The 15302-nt window shown below is 43.2% G+C and overlaps 2 protein-coding genes across 2 annotated transcripts; both read left to right on the forward strand.

Annotated features, from left to right (window-relative positions):
- Positions 1–625: 625 nt before the first annotated feature.
- hhatlb (hedgehog acyltransferase like, b) lies at positions 626–6964 on the forward strand. The gene is made up of 12 exons (XM_030099467.1): positions 626–724; positions 2433–2574; positions 3398–3465; positions 3561–3674; positions 4082–4276; positions 4349–4558; positions 5302–5473; positions 5568–5712; positions 5859–5894; positions 5976–6177; positions 6264–6405; positions 6474–6964. Exons 2-12 carry the CDS (start codon positions 2469–2471, stop codon positions 6689–6691), a joined length of 1608 nt encoding a protein of 535 aa, XP_029955327.1. The 5' UTR covers positions 626–724; positions 2433–2468; the 3' UTR covers positions 6692–6964.
- Positions 6965–7655: 691 nt separating this feature from the next.
- On the forward strand, positions 7656–10216 carry klhl40b (kelch-like family member 40b). The gene is made up of 6 exons (XM_030099466.1): positions 7656–8855; positions 8942–9102; positions 9198–9305; positions 9461–9646; positions 9757–9906; positions 9989–10216. Exons 1-6 carry the CDS (start codon positions 7731–7733, stop codon positions 10098–10100), a joined length of 1842 nt encoding a protein of 613 aa, XP_029955326.1. The 5' UTR covers positions 7656–7730; the 3' UTR covers positions 10101–10216.
- Positions 10217–15302: the final 5086 nt, after the last annotated feature.

A 15302-nucleotide genomic window follows, 5' to 3' on the forward strand; every position in this document is an offset into this window, starting at 1 on the left:
ATAAAGAGGGTTCACGGTGCTTCACTGTATTGCATGTTGTGAGACTGTCACTAGTCGGCACTGCTTGTTGTTTCGCAGCTCGTCACAGAATTTGAGACATGGATGCTTGGCTGCAGTTCAAGACTGCAGCAGGCTTAGACCCTCCAAAAACAGACCTGGCCGTCAAGAATACAGAAAGTGTCAGGATCAGATAAAAGTCTTTTTCATTTAAAACTGTAAAAACATGTAATGTAAAAAAGATGCAATGCAGGCACAAATATACTGCAGCTTCAGGTTATTGCAAAGAGCAATGACATTTTAATGTACTTTAAAAAGGAAAGCCATTTGAGCAAACTCTTTAAACAGAGAGATGACAGCCATAAGGTGCGTTCAGGTCCAATAGGAAAAAAAACTGAATACCAAGAAAGGAAACCTTGCCGACCTCCTAATGTGGAGTAGCTTATAGTCTGTTACAGTGATTTAGCAGGCCTGCTGTCCCGCCCCCCTCTGTCTTAGTGGTCAAAGTATAAATACATCATGTCACCTTTAACCGGTGGCAGCTCCCTCTCAGGGAGTCAGAGGGACCCGCAGCCCCGTGGAGGCGCCGCAGATGCGTTTACATTTCCTCTTCCGTGTTATCTTCTTTTTTTTTAATGCGACAGTTTAGATTGAGCATCTCTCTGTGTTTTGTGTTTTGAAGAAACTGAAAAGACTTATTGAACAACTTCCAACTGCTGCGTTCAAGGTCAGTATCACAACAGGTGCCGCGTGACCGTGTGGCATTTCAGCAGCAGGCATCTCAAACATTGTGCAGAGAAAACAGGGAGAAACTTTCATGATGTTTGATTCAGAGTGCAAGCATGGGGACAAAAGCAGCTTGTCTGCTGTGTGACAGTTTTACTGCATGAGTTCAGTGAGAAGAGAAGACGCACAAATCCACTGGTGAGAAAATGAAGGGATAAAAATAGAGGACAGCTGCACTTTGTTGGTATTTTTACCTCTCTTAATTGTGATGGGACAGTCTGCTCTCCTTCTTTCTTTCTCTGGCAAATAAAACATAATATATAAAACAAAAAGAAATCAATGCTTTCTTATTATAATACAAGGGAATCAAATGTATTAAGAATCAACCAGTGAACAAAACAAACAACATACAACTATATGACTGATATGATGGACATTCCTTTTGTGTAAAAAGAAAAATATCTTAGAAAATGGAGCTGGTAAGAATATTATATTGATTATGTTTGAAAGTCTGAAAGGAGCCATGCAATATTTACTTGGAAACATCATTAATTTTACTGCTGCTATTCTTACTGAGCTGCATTTGGTTTACATTTCCTCCACCTCTCAAAGCACCGTGTCCACATTTTAAAATAAGCTTCAATAAGTAAAACCAGTATCGACATAAGCTTAAAGCACATTATAAAAGTGTACGCAGCAGTAGGTTGAATTATTTATCAAATCTACATAAATACTGATGCAGCTGAACTAAACGGTTTAAAGCTTTTTTTTAACACAGTCAAGTCAGCCGACACATTGACCGCAGTGTTAAACTGACAGCGGCCATTCAGCTCAGTTAGTATAAGTATTTGCTCTTGTGTGCATTTTTCAGTAAAGCTGAAAAACCTGCATTTCTGTCTCCTCCCTGTAAAAAAACCGCATCCTTTTGACGCAGTAACATAAACTTCATGCTTCAGTATCCGCGTACTTTTAATATGTTACCTTTAAAATTAATTAAAGTTTGACACAGTTTAACATTTTTTCAGCTTTGTCAAAGAAAATCGGTTTGCGCATGCGCAGTGCGGGCTCACCTGGCCAGCTCGCTGATTTCTGACCAGACGCCAATTTAAAAAAAAAAAAAAAAAAAGTCAGTGCGCCTCGAGACGCTCCGAGTTTATCCAGTCTTGTGCAGGTCTGCGCTCCTTTTGCAAAAGCCGTGGATTTAAGGGAGGCTGTTCATGAGACTTTCTTCCTTCAAAGGTATGAAACAAACCGATTCACCTGTTTCTGAAGCTTCACCACCTGCGACACAAGCAGACTTTCAGGATATTTTATCGGCGTCATTTACACCCTTAAGTGGATAAGTACAGTCAAAAGAGTTCATTCTCACAGTATTTGCAGAATCATAGGAAGTCTGAGTCTGTTTTATCAACTCTTGTCTATCAGCAAGTGCACCTGACAGCTACCTGGATCAGAAGCAGGTTTAACAAGTCAGTTTAAAAAATCAGTGGATTTTCATCCAGACACTGAGGGGATTTCACATGTCACGTGCTGGTGGCCAGAATGTGTCCTGCCTTCACTTTAATAGAAAATGGGATGAAAATTAGAAAAAAGAGAGAGATGATTTGAAGGTGAGCAGACAGGCTTAAGTGAATAAAATCTGTAACTTCACGTGGTTTCCTCACAGAGATGAAACCTGTGTTGATTCCTCTGATTGTGTTTTCTTCCAGGAGCCTCCAGAGCTCTCGTCTCCGGTCTGCACCACAATGGGGATCAAAGCTGCTCTTCCCAAGTATGAGATCTACTTCTACAACACGGTGCTGTGCCTGGCCATGTTCTGGGCTGCCAGCTGGGTCTTAGAGGTTTCCAGTTGTGAGTATGGAGAGCCTTTCATCAATACAGAGGAAAATAGGATACTGCAATTTGTTAAACCACTGAAGAATTCACTTATTTTGCTCCCAATAAAAGTTCATAGTTTATTCTCGGATCCTGACGCTTATTGGATTTTGGGTCGATTTTGTTATTGACGTTTTTATTTCTTCTCCTGTTGCCTTTACTTAGCCTAATGTGCCATATAAAAAGCAACTGACCAGGCAGAAAGATATTTCAGCTGCTTTTAGTAAAAAAAAAAAAAAAAAAAAAAAAAAAATTTGAATTATAAGGAAAGTATTGTTATACTTTCAGATATTATGGCTTTTGTTTATTTGTTGCTGTAGTTTGGGAAAACCTTGAATGAAATCTATTTTCTGACTGTACCAGTATACACTTTCTCCATCTAAACAAATATAATTCTGTATCAACTCTATCTGACTGAACATGCACAGCAAATCTGTGATTTCCCATTAACGTTCAGCTAAACGCTGTACTGCAGTGCAGACGTGTCAAAGACAACAGCAAGTAAAGGTGGCGGAGCGGAGGCTCAGTGAGGGCGAGGAGCTGCAGGTATTCAGGGTACGTGGAGCAGATCAGATGTCAGTATTAATACCACAGAGCAGGAAGAGAAAATAGCCTCTCTGTTGGGTCGGCATTTCTTTCACTGTCCGTGGAACAAAAGGCTCACGTGTGCAGAAAAAAACCAAGAATGAAAAATTGTCTTGATGAGAAACAGAAAATGATTTAAGTGCAGATATTTTACAAATTGTGTTAATTAACGAATCACAGCCTGTGTTGAGATCTAATCCTGCCTGCCTTCCAGCCAACGTTAACAGAAAGTCATTCAAAACCAGCGTGAAGCCAGGATGGTACTACTTTGGGAGGAGAATGGTGAGAGCATTTTCGCTATATTCCTTCTTCTTTTAATCAATAATGCGCAGATGTCTCTCGCGTTCACGGCCTCTCTCTCTCTCTCTGTCCTGCAGGACACGGCCGATTACGAGTGGATGATGTGGTTTTCCACCTTCAGGGAGCACATCCTGTTTGCCCTGTCCGGCCACGTGCTCTTCGCTAAGATCTGCTCCATGCTGGCTCCACAGGTGCTGATTGATTCTGTTCACCGAGCTGCTGGAGGAAGAGTAATGGAGTACAGGATGGGAAGGACTGCCGATATCTACCGCCGTGGTTAATGACCCGAGGAAACATTTAGCCACTTTGAAATGGATCACAGAAGCAATCGGGTTGTCTGGAGTGAATTTATCCCTCATTCTGTTGTGCTGTTATGAATATTTAGTGACATTCGAGAGCCTCTTTGTTGGGATTTATTTTTACAACGTTGCACAGTAGCTTTTTATAACATCCGCCCCGCAGCAGATGATGAATGAGACCAGGTGGAAAGACACAAGCTTCACCACTCCAGTGACTTTTAGAGGGATTGTGTTCTCTGTTCTCCTCGGTGCTGGGATAAAATGCGCCCTTACGGTGCGATCTGCTTCCTCCCCCACAGTACAGGTCCCTGGTGTACATGGCGTACGGCCTGCTGGCCGTGTGGACCAGCATGGGCTGGACCTACGTCACCCTCATCCTGTCCCACTGCATCCTGCTCTACAGCATCTCCTTAGTGAAGATCCGCTGGCTCTGCTTTGCCACCGGCCTCTGCACTCTGGCTACCTTCAAGTGTGAACCCTTTGTGTCCTGGCAGGTAAACGGCTGACGGTAATAAATACATTTTCATCGAGCAGGATGAAATTCGCCGCTTCTCTTTCCCGCGCAGGCAGAATTTGTGGAGGGGGACTTCGAGCTGCGGAAGGTCCTCTTCTACGGAGGCTGCGGCTTCACCACCATGCGCTGCATCAGCTTTGCTCTGGAGAACTGCGAGAGGAAAGACGGAAACTACAACATCCTGGAGCTGCTCAAGTACAACTTCTACCTCCCTTTCTTCTATTTCGGGCCCATCATGACCTTTGATAAGTTTTATGTGCAAGTAAGTTAAAATGGATTGAAATGCACTCCTGCCTCCTGTTCTAACCAGCATATCGAAATATTATCCAGACATTTTTAAAGGAAGACACCAAAATGAATATTTTGTGATATTTTGATCTATTGTGTGATGCTCGGTGGTTTTCAAACCAACCTTTAGGATCTTGATCTGAAGTTTCAGGGTTTTTTTCTTAGGTGTTACTGCTGGAGTACTTCAATAAAAAATCTTGAGCTTGAATCTTTTACGAACTGCAATGAACTTTGTTATTGTAATGAAGAACTTTGTATCCTGTCCATGTAAATGACATTAATATCATGATAAACAACAAAGTCGGTTAGATTTGGAGTGAAGAGGCATCTGAAAATATATGTAATACAATGCAGATTTCTTCTTTTTTTTTTAAATTTCCTATATGTTGCCTAAACTGTAAAACCTAAATTTTAGATTTACTACACAATAGCAAGGATTTTTAAATCTTTTTTGTCTTTGTTTTAAACTACTCTCTGAGTCATAAAATCAAAAAAGATTGTCTCAAAATATTAAATTTTGTATTAATTATTGGAATATTTCAAACTATCGCATGATTTTCCTATTTTTTTCAATAATTACTACAATCCTGACATTTCAGTTGAAATGTTATGAATGTTGGAACAAGTGATGTATCAGTTAATTTTTCCATTAAATCAATTTTTCTGAAGATAAAAGTCTTTTCTGCCATCAGTGCGTGTGTTCGCTGCCCTCTGCAGGTCAACAGGTCCGACCTGACCAGGAAAGAGAGGGAGATGTGGAACATCGGCCTGCAGGGCGCCATCCACCTGGCCGTCGTCGTCGTGGTGGACGTCCTCTTCCACTTCATGTACATCCTCACCATCCCCAGCGACCTGAAGCTGCTCAGGCACGTCTCGGACTGGGCTCTGGGTGAGCGACACGGCCACGCCCCACGATCCGCTATCATTTTCCTTTAAAGCTCGTTTAGTCTCTAAACAGATGCACCCGTAACTCTCTCCTCCAGTGGGCCTGGCTTACTTCAACCTGGTGTACGACTGGGTGAAAGCAGCCGTGATGTTCGGAGTCATAAACACGGTGTCCAGACTGGATCACCTGGATCCGCCCAGACCGCCAAAATGCATCACGATGCTCTACGTGTTCGCTGAAACGTGAGTCGACTCGAGGCTGCTCGATGTTTACTGTCATTTCTTTACTTTAATCATGATTCATTATTTAAACAATAAGAGCACTCCGCTGCTGTGCGACTCTGGTGCGTGGTCGAAGTGTTTCTGTTCACTGTGTTTTGTCTTTGCAGCCATTTCGACAGAGGGATCAACGACTGGCTTTGCAAGTGGGTGTCTCAGAAAAGACACAATGTTAAAAACCTAACTTCCATCAGACGTGGATGTGCTGATGGGGTTTTTCTCTGCAGGTATGTGTACGATCACCTGGGCGGGAAACACGATAACGTGGTGCAGGAGCTGGTGGCTTCACTGTGCACCTTTGGCGTCACCATCCTGTGGTTGGGACCCTGCGAGGTGGTCCTCATCTGGGCCTTCTTCAACTGCTTTGGTCTCAACTTTGAGCTTTGGATGGCCAAATTTTTCTCTCTGGAGCCGTTTTCGTCTTTCGAGGTTTGTGTTACGGAGACTGCTGCCACGTTGAACTGAGTGCCTTCACGTAAAGAGCTAAAGTTATTATGTTGATGGTTTATTTGCAGGTCTCTATATCTGAAGCAACGTCCCGCCGCATCAGAGCCATTTTCAACACATTTAACTTCTGGAGCATCGTGTTGTACAACATCCTGGCCTTGAACAGTTTGGACTTCGCCAAGCTGGTTGCCAAACGGCTGCTGCTCAAAGGCAAGTTGTTTTTTTATTTAACATTTGACTTCCTATCAACTCTGCTAACCATGGACTTACCTTCCCAGGCTTCCCCATCACCACCGTCGTCGCCATGTTTGTGACCTACTGTCTGGTTCAAGTGATCAAGGAGCGAGAGAGAAAACAGGCGCTCATCGACGATCCCGACCCCCTTCCTCCTGCCGCGCCTACAAACGGCGCCGCCGCCAGCCCCATCGCCTCCACAGCCACGCCGGCGGCTGCTTCTCCGCTGGCTTCAGACCCCAGCAAGGAAAAAGCAGAGTAAATATTTGCAGGTTAGGCTTATAGTCATAGACTGAAAGATGTAACAGCTGAGTCTAGGTTTTATAACACATTTTGAGTGGATGTTGAAAGAAAAACCACATTTTCTGTAAATAAATTGAACATACGGAAAGGAAAATGTACACCTTAAAAATAAAACCTTCACTAATGATTGTCATGTGAAGTGCCCCGTGCACTGCTTATGAGGAAAAGAAATGAATCGGTGTGATTTTCTTAACATCTGTGATCAAGTCGATACAGAAATAAATGCAAACGTTTGTCCCGAACATCTTGTGTTGTGGAGAGTCGATGGCGTGTTTGAATGTGAGTTTTCTTTCATTTCATGAGTCAGTGTGCCGTCTCGTCATTGAAGCTGTGAAGTATTTCTACAGTGTGACCCCAGCAGTGCGCTGCTTTTAACACTTTTAACCCTGAGTAATGGACACGTCACACCTATGAATCCCTGCCTGATCTCAAAAAGACTGTGGTATTTTGTGACATGAAAACACTTTGATATCTTATAGACTGGGTTCAAACTGACTCCAGACTTTCTAAGTTCAGATTTTTGACAAAAAAGTCAATCTAGACCCAAACCAGCGACCTTGTCACTGTAAGGTGAGGCTGTGAGATCACTGCTCCACTGTTTGATCCCTCTGTCAGCGAAGCCTCCATGACTCATGGTACATGTCTTCCTCATGAAGCAATGCGTCAGCTGTGTGACGGTGGGAGGATTTTCCTGGGTTGGGGTGGGGTTGAAGGCGGGGGTTGAGGCGTGAATATTGCATTTCATGTTCTAGAATAAAGCCCCCTGCTCCACACCGAGCGCCCGCTGCTATAAATATCCCTCCAGTTGGAGCTCGGTTGAAGGGTCAGGACAGCTGAGGAAGTGGACTGGCCGGGATTCAGCTGGTGTGGAGAGAAGGCAGTTTCCCTCGATCTTCTTTCCAGGCTACAAACAAGAGCCGCTCTGCTGCGAGGACGATCGACCTTTGTTTGATTAGCAGCCCCCGAAAGGCTCCTCGGATTCCTTCCCGCCAGGAACGATGGCTCTGCCGATAAACCCCATGGACGAGCCTCGGCTGTACCAGCAGACGCTGCTCCAGGACGGCCTGTGCAACCTGCTGGAGAACGACAAGCTGGTGGACTGCGTGCTGAAAATCAAAGGCAAGGAGTTTCCCTGCCACCGGCTGGTTCTGTGCGCCTGCAGCTCGTACTTCCGCTCCATCTTTCTGTCCGACCTGGAGGAAAGCAAGAAGAAGGAGATCGTCCTGGAGGACGTGGAGCCCGGCGTCATGGGGCTCGTCCTCAAGTATCTGTACACCTCCAAGATCAACGTGACGGAACAGAACGTCCAGGACATCTTTGCCGTCGCTAACGTTTACCAGATTCCTTCTATTTTCACCGTCTGCGTGTCTTTCCTACAAAAACGTTTGAGCCTCAGTAACTGCCTCGCCATCTACAGGCTGGGCTTGATGCTGGACTGCGCCAGGTTGGCCGTCTCCGCCCGAAACTACGCATGCGAGCACTTCAAGATCATCTCCAGAGACGAGGAATTCCTCCAGCTGCTCCCCAGCGAGCTGGCGGCCATCTTGGTCAACGACAATCTGAACGTGGAGACGGAGGAGGCGGTGTTCGAGGCCCTGATGAGCTGGGTGTCCTGGGACGCAGAGAGCAGGGAGAAAGAGCTGCCCGGTTTGCTGGACTGCGTTCGCCTGCGCCTCGTTTCCGAGGATTACCTGAAGGAGATGGTGGAGAAACACAAACTGATCTCATTCAACCCCGAGCTGCAGCAGAAGCTTCAGCTAGTTCGGGATGCTCACGCCGGGAAGATGCCGGAGGTTAAAAAAAGCAAAAGCAAGAAGGAGGAGAGCGAAACAGAGAAAGATGGAGAGAGTGAGGAGAAGGAGGAGGAAGGCCTTCTCCCAGGAATCCTTAATGACAACATGCGGTTCGGGATGTTTGGCAGGGACTTGATACTGATGGTGAACGACACGGGCGCCGTGGCCTACGACCCCACGGGGAACGACTGCTTTGCAGCCTGTCTTTCCTCGCGGGTTCCTAAGAACCACATCAGCCTGGCCACCAGAGAGAACCAGGTCTTTGTGGCTGGAGGACTGTTCTTTGACGAGCAGAACAAGGAGGAGCCGCTGTGCTCCTACTTCTTACAGGTAGGAGAGAACCTGAAAACCTGCGTTTGCACATGTTGACTCAGAGCTATGATGAGGAAGTTCATGTTTGCCTCTTGTGGCTTCAGTACGACCCGGTGAACTCTGACTGGATCGGCATGCCTCCCGTCCCGTCTCCCCGCTTCCTCTTCGGCCTGGCCGAGGCCGCCAACTCCATCTTCGTGGTGGGAGGGAAGGAGCTGAAGGAGCAGGAGCAAACGCTGGACTCAGTCTTAGTCTACGACAGACAGTGAGGACAGAGCCGTCAAGATATTAAACACAGAGACAGCATGCGCTCAGAATACGGATGAATTTACACCTGTCCTTTGTTTTATCGTCCGAAAGGTCGTTTAAATGGACAGAGTCCGAGCCGCTTCCTTACCCCGTTTATGGACATACGACAGTGTCCCACAGTGACATGGTGTATGTGATCGGAGGGAAGGGAGACGACAAGTGAGTATAAAGCAAACAATTTACCATCTCAATAAGAAAACTGCAAATATTAAAGGATTTTATACTTGATTCGGCTTTAAATGAGAATTGATTGTTAATGTAAGAGACTATCATTGAAAGAAATCTGTTTTTTTGTCACTTTGGGAAAAAAAAAGGAGCTGTCTGAACAAGATGTGTGTGTACGATACGAAGAAGTTTGAATGGAAGGAGCTGGCTCCTATGAAGACTGCTCGCTCCTTATTCGGAGCCACCGTTCACCAGAACAAAATATACGTGGCGGCAGGAGTGACGGACGACAGTCTGACTGACTCCGTGGAGGTGTACGACATTACCACTAACAAGTGAGTTCCCATAATCCTGTGCTGTGTCGCGCACATGCAGGAAGTAAGAAGCCAGACTCATGATTGAAGTGGTTCTCTACGCTGAGGCTTGAGGTGTTTTCGTGTTGCAGGTGGTCCGACTTCGTGCCGTTTCCTCAGGAGCGCAGCTCTCTGAGCCTGGTGTCTCTGGCCGGTTCTCTGTTCGCCGTCGGGGGTTTTGGCATGATGCCGCTGGAGGACAGCGACGAGATCGTTCCCAAAGAGATGAACGACATCTGGAGGTGAAATAATCAATTCGTAAATGTCAATCAATGAAGGTCGCAGCTTTACCTTCGACTATAACCCATCTGTTAACCTCCTCAGGTTTAACGAGGCTGAAAAGAAGTGGACCGGGATCCTCAGAGAGATCCAGTACGCCTCGGGGGCCACGGTTCTGGGGGTCCGGCTCAACACTCTGCGTCTAACCAAGATGTGAATTCAACACTAGATGATCCGTTCAGGTCCACATGTTAATCACACCGGGGTTAAAGGTCAGATTTGGACTCAGATGCATCCAGAATCAGCTCAGTGGGTTTAGTTTCCTGTTATTGATGTTGGTAAAGATTTTTATACATGTTTCTGCAGTTTGAATGTGAGCTTAGATTATAAAACACTGAATTATCTTCTGTTTTTTTTTTCACTGTATGGAATAAATAAATAAAAACAATTTAAAAACTGAATGATTTCAATGGAAAAAAGTGAATGCATTTCCCAACAGATGGCAGCAGAGCACCGGATCGCAGTAGAGTTTCTCCCCTGTAGGAAAAGGAAAAACAAATCACAGCACACCTTTCTGCAATAATATATCTATACTGTTTATTATTGAAATGATTTCATTATGCTCTGCCGTGTTACAGACAGTAAACACTAGTCAATAATACAATAAAAGACAGAAAATACAGTCTAATGTTATTAGCACCTCTAGACACTACTGTCCTTGTACTGTTTTTAGTATTTTAATATAGCTGAACTTGACAACTACTGCCTACACATGGGCTTTGTACAACAGAGTTAACTAAGACATAGTGTTTACATTGTAAAGTAGAGAATCAGCAAATGACAGTACACAGTATGATTTCTTTAACACAGCTGCAGTATGAGTAAGTATGGGAAATGCACTTAAGAGGGGATCTGGATAATACATCTCTCAGTCGACGGTGGCATCGGTGCCCATGGTTAATATATGTTTGCCCAAAACAGGGGGGAGTCACCATTAAGCTAATGTATTAAAACAGTTCAATAAACATCCACAAACAAATTAATTAACAGCACATTTTTTCCCAACCTAGGTTAGTCTCTATGGAGCCCGTAAACCGACGAAACAAAGGGAAGTGAACTTTTGAACTTTTAAAATAGAAGACTTTTACAATCAACTGGCAGGGAATGTAAAATTATTGATATTTTGAACACTTTTTTTTGTTAAAAGTTCAAAATACAAATAATAAATGCAATATTACCAATCATAAGGAGTCCAAAACTGATTGAAAAATATATTTATCAAAAGAATCAGTGCAGCACGAGATTTACTTTGAACTAATCGATGAATGATTCTGGCATATTGCACATTGACACTTTTAGCTTTATCAGTTTTGGGGTTCCATAGTTTCCCTAAATTACAGACAGTTTAAAAATAATAATAATAATAATAATAAAAAAGAAACAGAAAGAAAACCAGCAACATACAATACTTTCACTTCAACATCCTCAAGGAACTTCAGCAGCTGTTTCTAAAATAAGACAGCCACACTCCCAACTGAACCGCTCTCTTAAAGGTGAAGGCCACAGAATCAGATTCTTTTGGATACACTCCTCAGCTTTAGCAGCTATAAACCCAGAACCGAGAGCCGACCCAGGAGCGCTCGCCGCTCTCAGAGCCTCATTACGGGCCAAACGTTGGCCTGGCGGCGCGCTGCAGACTGCACAGTCACCCACTTAATCACTGACAGAACCCCTGTTTAAGGACAAGGGCAGGTCCACCTTTGCCTAATCTAACAGGAGCCTTTGGCTGCTAGCCTTAGTAAAAGACAATTTGGCTAATTAGAAGTGTTGAGCCTACCAGCCTGTGCAAAGTGTCCCTTCTCGGTTTGGAGACTATGAGCTTTACTGCCATATAACTGTGTTAAAAAAAAAAAAAAAATCCTTTTCTCTCTGCAGCTGGATTTACGGAAGACTAGTTTATTCAAAGAATCCAAGAAAAAGATGAAACACACAGAGTCTGCCTCTCCAGGGTAGAGTAAGACTTTCATAAACACATTATCTGCTGACTGTGTCCTGCACTATATGACCGTAATAAAGTGCATAAAGTTGGCGGGAAGCAGGGGACTAGTCAAGGATTACAAAGAGTCGCATTATTGCAAGTATTTATGGTTGTTTTTTTTTGGTTTTTTTTTTTTTTTTTACGTTTTGGGGTTTGTAATTTTAACACATACTGATGTAATATTTACACCATGTCATTAATTTTTAAAAATCAAAAGCTTCTACTGAGCAGCTCAAACTTTACATAAATGTTCAGACCTCATGATCAGCACTTTAGAAGCCAGAAACTAATTAGCATAATGTGTTTCTCATAAACTTTAGACGTCTGAGAAATGTGCTTTCATGCAGGTACTTCAACCGTCTGCTCATAATTAGGTAAATGATGTTGAAAAGTAACTTATTCTTTGTACCTTCTACTTGAGTACATTTTAATAACAGTGTTTTTACTTACAACTGAGCTTAATATTAGATTTAAGCAATGTAACAGTAGTTGTACGATATTTTTTAATTAGCTTTCAGTATGGATCTACTCTTTACAAACACATTAGACACATTTTAGCCTTTAAAAAAAAAAAGACGCAATGATCGTCTACTTGTCCTGAATACCCTCCAATACGAAGCGAACAACTCATTCTCTCTTGATTTATCTCGACGCTGCTCGGGCTGGGAGGACCTTTCCCTCAGCAGATCTCTTGATCTGAGCCCAAGTGGGTACATAAAGTAGGAATTATATCTGACGGGTCTCCCGTTAGTCAAAGTGTGGTTTTACAGGACTGAACACCTGCCAAGGACACATTCGATCTTAAAAAAAAAAAAAAAAAGAACAATTTTGGTAATTTTCCATGATCTTTTGCCAAGAACATATTAAAAAGACAGAGATGCCATGAGGAGATGTGATTCGAATAGCTGCTACTGTTACAGCTTTCTCACAACCAACCAGCTGAAATAAAGTGCTCGTATCATTATCACCTTTCTTGTTACACAGTTTTGGCAACAGACACTTTCCTATACATTTTTTCATAGCATGGATAATAACAGTCACATATCAGGCCTCTACACGTGTGGGACAATGGAATACCCCATACAGGTAATTCCTCTTGATTGAACTGGAGCTAAACATGTTCAGAAAGCGGCTGAACCGGATTCAGACGCTTGTTAAAGTTTGGGACAGACTGAATCACAGTTTAATTTCCCCTCCTTTTCCATCGGTATCTGTTTTGCCTCGTATCTGAAAACGCAGGCCCCGTTAACGGGCCCCGGTGTGGCAAACAAATTCAAAGTGCATAAATCAGTAGTACGAACTACTTTTTCTCCTCCTTCTCCACCATCAGCCCCCGACACATCCCTTAACATTAAAAAAAAAAAAACATTCAGATCCCTCCACGTTGTAAGGCAAAGAAACTATATCCACAGCATCTCAGCATATAGTCTTTTGGGTTGGTGCTTCTTCAACAGGGAAATGGAAACATTGGGCACAATTTTTTGGCATTTCCCAAACTATTTTGAGCCGGTGAGTTACATTAAGAATGGAAAAGAACTGTTTTTTTTTCTCTTTTCAGTTCACAACTGTTAACCAGTCACAGTAATTAGTGCAAATTCACAACAAAATCCCCACATTTGTTTGCAATTAATCTGCATCGCCATTTAAAGTGTCTACATATCATCCTAGATGATACTGTAATCTGGAAATATGCTTTATCTGCTCTGAAATGATCGACTGAAGTCTGCAAAACAGTCGCTCAAAAGCTTTGTGACACCGTTTCACATGGTGGCGCATTGAGGTTGAAAATGATTATTTTTTCCATCACAAAGCACCAAAATATGGATTCAGAGCCACTAATTCGAGAGCAACACATAAATCTATGCTGCGTTGTGAGAATAGAAGCTTCAAGAAGTGTTATTTTTTTTTCCTCTGACTTGCTATTTTTCTCACTTCACACAAGATTTTTGAAAAAAAAAAAAAGAAAAAGAAAAAGTGAGGCTCACAAATCACTTTTGTGAAAACGATGGCTGCATAATCAGGGGGTTTTCTCTTCCTCTATACAACTATAAAAAACCCACACTAACAGTGTGCAGTCTTCTAGTTTACCACAAGAGAGCAATAGTCCTCAACAATCCCTTTAAAAAGACCGGATCACATCTCAGGAAGTATGGTTCAGGATTGTGCAAATCTTTCTCGCACTTGTTGACATGTTGCTGTAAAACATGCAGTAAATTCATGTATCTGCTGGGGGAAATGCAGTAACGCCCAAACACCCATTGTTTGGTCTTGAATTATAATAATAATGATGATGAAATTCACTTTGACTTTGAAAGGTTGGCAATCACCATCACAGCTTGCTCCAGATGTTTCAGCCGTAGCTTTTTCCCGCCGCTCAATAAGGCTAAATTGGATTCAATCACAATCCAAATATGATTCAATTAAAATACATTTCCACAGCTCGAGACTTTTTATTTAAAGGGCAGTCTCAACTGTAACCCTGTACAAAAGCAGCAAAAACAAAAAAAAAAACAAAAAAAAAAACAACAACATGTGTTTGACACATGATGAAGAAAGAAACAGGAAGTAAATGTACCGTAATCAAAGACCCTCTCAGCGCGGCTTTAACAATTTAACCATGGCAGTTCAGGGAAACACGTCTATCTGGGGTGAGCTCGGACTCATGATCACACAAAGGTGCTTGTTAAATATGTTTCTTAAATAAAACGATCAACAGCTTATCACATTTACAAAAGCATACAACCACAAACTCCAAACTTTCCGCAGTACCGGCCGAGACACACGTGGAGGGGGGTCGGGGGGGGGGGGGGGGGGGGGGGGGGGCACATTCAGCTGACTCTCCGAATGTAAACATGAGGAATTAATCACGAGGAAGAAACACGTCCTTACAGTATTTACAGGTTAATGCTACACCACTAAGTAGGCTATCTATAGATAAAGTGAGCAGGAGCGCATGGATAGTGCACAGAGAAGGATCCATATTTGTCACGAGCAGAATCGATTTTAGATGTTAGAGTCTCAGAAAAAAAGATGAATGACTAAAAACTGCAAGACAGTTAAATTACGTCCCTAAAGTTAGGGCTTGTTAGCAGGTTTCAATGTCGGAATATCCTCCTGGGACCGCGAGTGGAACAGTATATTTCAATTTCTTTCATTATTTTGTGATTCTGGAATCGAACACAAAGGAAGAACATGCAAACTTCTCCAAAGAAGGGTTGGGTGCTGGAGATGGACGAACACAGTCACACACTCACAGTCACATGTAGAACATGACATTTAACTGGAAAACCCCTTCCATCTTCTTTAAAATATAGTTAGAGTGGCTTGAGAGTCAACAGGGAAGAAATAAGTCGATGATTTGGGTCCCAGGAGGATAACTGT

The sequence above is a fragment of the Salarias fasciatus genome, chromosome 9 (assembly GCF_902148845.1).
Source record: "Salarias fasciatus chromosome 9, fSalaFa1.1, whole genome shotgun sequence".
In the NCBI taxonomy this organism is placed as follows: Eukaryota; Metazoa; Chordata; class Actinopteri; order Blenniiformes; family Blenniidae; genus Salarias; species Salarias fasciatus.